This window comes from Cibotium barometz, chromosome 20, assembly GCF_041138505.1.
Source record: "Cibotium barometz isolate CiBa-2024 chromosome 20, ASM4113850v1, whole genome shotgun sequence".
Lineage (NCBI taxonomy): Eukaryota > Viridiplantae > Streptophyta > Polypodiopsida > Cyatheales > Cibotiaceae > Cibotium > Cibotium barometz.
The window spans coordinates 17,605,093-17,610,166 of record NC_141065.1 but is presented as its reverse complement, the minus strand read 5'-3'; the positions used below and the strand labels follow the sequence as shown (position 1 = coordinate 17,610,166).

At 42.6% G+C, this 5,074-nt stretch overlaps 1 protein-coding gene across 1 annotated transcript; it reads left to right on the top strand.

Annotated features, from left to right (window-relative positions):
• Positions 1 to 995: 995 nt before the first annotated feature.
• Positions 996 to 4,676, top strand: LOC147627604 (replication protein A 70 kDa DNA-binding subunit A-like). Its single transcript, XM_086814511.1, has 2 exons — positions 996 to 1,669; positions 2,191 to 4,676. Exons 1-2 carry the CDS (start codon positions 1,251 to 1,253, stop codon positions 4,421 to 4,423), a joined length of 2,652 nt encoding a protein of 883 aa, XP_086670637.1. The 5' UTR covers positions 996 to 1,250; the 3' UTR covers positions 4,424 to 4,676.
• The last annotated feature ends 398 nt before the right edge of the window (positions 4,677 to 5,074 follow it).

Genomic DNA, 5,074 nt, shown 5'->3' with positions numbered 1-5,074 from the left:
ATATTGAAAAAAATGAGGCATCTATACAAGATTAACCACAACCCCACCTCCCTCCACGTGGGCAAAGGAGGTGGGGCTAATTGAAAAGAAGCGTACATCTACATCTATGTGTAGAATGTGCTTGAGAGAGAGTGAGATGGGGCAAACCTGGAGAGAGAGTATATGCATGCATGTACGTACATCTACATCTATGTGTAGAATGTGCTTGAGAGAGAGTGAGATGGGGCAAACCTGGAGAGAGAGTATATGCATGTGCGTACATCTACATCTATGTGTAGAATGTGCTTGAGAGAGAGTGAGATGGGGCAGACCTGGAGAGAGAGAGAGAGAGAGAGAGAGAGAGAGAGAGAGAGAGAGATGTAATGAGGGAGGGTGAAAAGAGAGAGAAAGAGAGTGAGAGATAGAGAATAAAAAGTAGCTTTTAATAAAATATAAATTAAATAGAAAACATATATGTATATGTGTGTATACATGTGTGTGTGTGTGTGTTTATTTACATTTATATATACATACATACATATGTATGTATGTATGTATGTATATATATATATATATATATATATATATATATATATATATATATATATATATATATATGTTTGTGTGTGTGTGTGTGTGTGTGTTTAGATGCGTGTATGATATATCTATCTATATATTTAAAAGTGACCACAACTTATCACCCATCTCCGCACATTAAAATTTAATCAAAATTAATTAAATTATGTCGATGTTTGTATTTATATTTTTAAATACATGTATATATGTATAAGTATATGTGTCTATGTATAGGTTTATGTATCTAAAATATAATATTGTATATACTATATATTTACATGTGTATGTGTGCGTGAGAGAGCGCTTCTATGTGTGGGAGAGTGTAAGAAGAGAGAGGGAGTGTGTGCATGTGTGTGTGTGTGTATGTGTGTGAGAGAAAGAGAGAGAGAGAGGGTGTGTATATGTGTGTGCATGTGTGTGTGTGAGAGAGAGAGAGAGATTTGAGAGTGTGTACGGAGAGAGGGAGAGGGTCATGTGCATGTGCATGTGCATGTGCATGTGTGTGTGTGAGAGAGAGAGAGATGGTTGAAGAGAGGGAATAGTTCATTTCTGGAACCTTGGTCTGCTGCAGCAATGCGCCGGTGCAATACTAGTCGAATTGATAAGAAAGGAGTCCTAGCCATGTTCAATGAAAAAGCTTCATATTGCTGCCAAAAAAGCAAGAAGAAAGGCGGGAGAAGTAGCTATGCACACACATGGTCTTTAGACTCGTAGAGCGTTTCAGGTCTAAGCTCCAGCTTTCATGGCGGTCCTCTTCGCCTTCCCTCCATTCTGACTCATCTTCTTCAGTAAACGCTCTTTCTTGTGGTTCTCCTTCTGTGCAGCCTACTGCTAAAGCTCTGGCTATGGCGACCGCCCTCACGCAGAACGCTATTTTGGCCCTCAACAGCGGCGAGGTTGACCTGCACCCTCTCGTCCAGGTCCTGGATGTTCGACAGATCGGCTCCGGACAGAGTGTTCAGGAACGCTACCGCCTCGTCCTCTCCGATGGCATCTATGTGCAGCAGGCCATGCTCGCCACTCAGCTCAACGAGTTTGTCAAGTCGGGCCAGGTCCAAAAAGGCTCCATCGTCAAGCTCGTCGAGTACATATGCAACACGGTGCAGAACCGAAAGTCAGTTCTTCTTCCTTTTTTACCTTTCTTTGCTTATCCTAGGGTTTCAGAATTTCCTGTAGCTTTATATGTTCTGCTTTTCTTGCTAGGTTTTCAGCACTTCCACTAGCCTTTATTTGGCGTTTATGTTTTCTGCATCCTTTGCATCCTGTGGATTTTCCCCATACTGTACCATGTGCCTAAACTAGGTTTTGTTGGTTAAATAAAGCTTCCAGAAGCATAGGTACTAGACGATTAATCGGAGATTTCTTGCCTGGCAGAAATATTGTTTTTTTTTCCAATGTGATATTTTCTTGTTCAGCGTTTTGCAAAGTCAGCATTTTCTTGTCATAGAGATTGCACTTACGCTGAAATCTTCAACTGCTTGAATGTTGCACTGGGAGTCCTCCCGAATGGAGCCACACTGGCCAGTAGTGGGAGTTACTGCTTTATGGATTGTTTTGCAGACGTGTGTTACAGTGATGTATGTTCCATACAGTTACAGCAAAATCTTATGAAGCAAAGGTGACTTTTGTCTGCAGAATCATCATCGTGCTCAACATGGAGGTTGCTGTTTCTGTTGCTGAAATAATTGGGGATCCAAAGCAAGTAATAATGAATGATGAGTCATTAGCTGCTGCCACTGCAGGCAATCTTCAACAGCAACAACAGCGACCTGCTGTGCAAGCAACTACGTTTGCTCCGCAGGCTCAACACCCTCAGGTACATGGTGGTATGGCCAATGGTTCAAGGCCTGCCCAACCTGTAGGCTATCAAGGGCAGGGATTTGGCTCTGGAGGAAATGCACAGGCTACTGGGGGAGGTGGAATGTACTCAAGTGGCCCAACAAGCACATATGGCAGACCTGTGGCGGCTCCTCCTTCTAATCAGCCTGCACCTCTTTATTCTAACCGAGGCCCCATTGTGAAGAACGAGGCACCTGCAAGGATAGTGCCGATTGCAGCTTTGAACCCATATCAAGGCAGATGGACCATCAAAGCAAGAGTAACAGGAAAAGGTGACCTCCGCAGGTATCATAATGCCAAAGGGGAGGGCAAGGTCTTTCACTTTGATCTCCTGGATGCAGAGGGAGGTGAGATTCGTGCTACATGTTTCAACAATGTTGCTGACCAGTTTCATGACCGAATAGAGATAGGGAAGGTGTACACCATATCAAAGGGATTACTTAAGCCTGCACAGAAGACCTTCAATCATCTCAGAAATGAATGGGAGATATTTTTGGAGAATTCATCAACTGTAGAACCATGCCTTGAAGAAGATGACTCGATACCACATCAGCAGTTTGATTTCAGGCCTATAAGTGAGATTGAAAACATGGAGGCAAATGCTATGGTAGATATAATTGGAGTGGTGGTGACAATCAATCCCTCCACTACAATCATGCGAAAGAACGGAACGGAGACTCAGAGAAGAAGCCTTCAGCTGCGGGATACCTCTGGTCGGAGTGTGGAAGTCACTATGTGGGGATCTTTTGGCAACAGTGAAGGCCAGCAACTGCAGGATTTATGTGATTCTGGCCAGTTTCCTGTTCTAGCACTTAAGGCAGGTCGTGTATCTGACTTTGGTGGGAAAAGTGTTGGGACAATTTCATCTAGCCAACTCCTCATAAATCCTAATCTTCCTCAGTCTTTTGAAGTAAAGGAGTGGTTTGAGCGAGTAGGTAAAAACATAGCATTTCAGTCTATATCTAGAGAAGGTGCCAGTGGCACTCGTATTGACATGCGGAAGACTGTCTCCCAAATCAAGGATGAAGGACTTGGTCGATCTGAGAAGCCTGATTGGATTGCTTTGAAGGCCACAATCTCATTTATTAAGACTGACATGTTTTGCTACACGGCTTGCCCTCTTCCAGTTGGCGACCGCCAGTGCAGCAAGAAAGTCATCAACAATGGCGATGGCACTTGGAGGTGTGATCGCTGTGATAAATCTGTAGCAGAATGCGACTATAGGTATCTCCTATCTGTTCAGGTTCAAGATCACACTGGTGTCACTTGGATCACAGCTTTTCAAGAGGCTGGGGAGGAGATCATGGGGGTCTCAGCGAAGGAACTTTACATGTGGAAGCAGGATGAGAGTCCTAAGTATGGGGAGCTAATTCAAAAATTACTTTTCTCCCAGCACTTGTTCAAATTAAAAGTTAAAGAGGAGAGTTATAATGATGAACAGCGTGTAAAAAGTACCATTGTTAAGTCAGAAAGACTTGATTTTGCAGCAGAAAGTAAAGTTCTTATTGACACCATTGGGAAATTATCAAGAGGAGAGGAAGTTAGTGGGCTAAATGCTAGTATGACAAGACCTTTGGATCCAACATACAATGGTTATGGTGGTTCTACTCCTGCAGGGACTGTACCGATGGGACGACCTGGAGGTGGAAGCTATGGAGGAAACAGATATTCGGGTTCTGTACAGCCTACTTTTGGAGGTGGATATGCCAATGGAAGTTCAAATAGTTATGGGGGCAGTGTTTCATGTTTCAAATGTGGAGGTAGTCATTTTGCAAGAGAGTGTCCAAATGAAAGGGGTATGGGCCAAGTTAGTAGTAATGCTGGTGGTAATTTTGGTGGAGGTTTAAATGCCGGTGGTAATTTTGGTGGAGGTTTTAATGCTGGCGGTTTGATGGGCAGTTCAAATGCTTGCTACAAATGCGGACAAGGTGGGCACTGGGCAAGAGACTGTCCTGGCCAAGGTGCTAGTGCTGGCTTTGGTAGGGAACCAAGCTATGGTGGGAATCCAGTGTATGGTCGAGGATATTGAACAACATTTTCTTTCAAGGCATACTAAATAATGGTAACTTAGAGTCTGCCCCTTTCTCACTACTTTTTTGAAGGCCATTCCCTCGATGAGTAACTTGTTCTCTTCCCTTTCCTTTACTGGTATTTTTAATCCGGAACGATGGATCAAATTAAGCCAGTATGGTGCTGAAATGGTTGTGATGACTTTAGCTGCATTCTTGCAGAGGTTGTAACATAAATTGTCTAAAAGTGATTTTCCTGGATAGAGGTTTATTTACTTGCTTGCCAGTAAGGTTAGACTTGTTTTTATATACGGAATCTTATTTTTCACTAAGAAACATACAGTGAATGCAAAATATTTTCTCTTGGTATAAGTCTATGTTCTTGTGAAAGAGGTGACTGGTTTTCTAGTAGCTTTACCAAGGTCTTTAAATATGTATCGAATACTTTGCCCATGTCTTAAAAAGTATATTTTAACTGTTTTTTCCTTCCCAAAAGAAATTCTTATGCAAGCCAGTATGCTGCCACAATGATTGTGAATATCTCTAAGGGGTGACTAGTTTCCTAATACCTTTACCCAGGTATTTAAATATATGCCAAGGAATTCTTGTGGAATGTCATGGAAGACATAAAATTTCTGAGTGGGTGGAAGCTGCAGAGGTCTTAGTGCTGG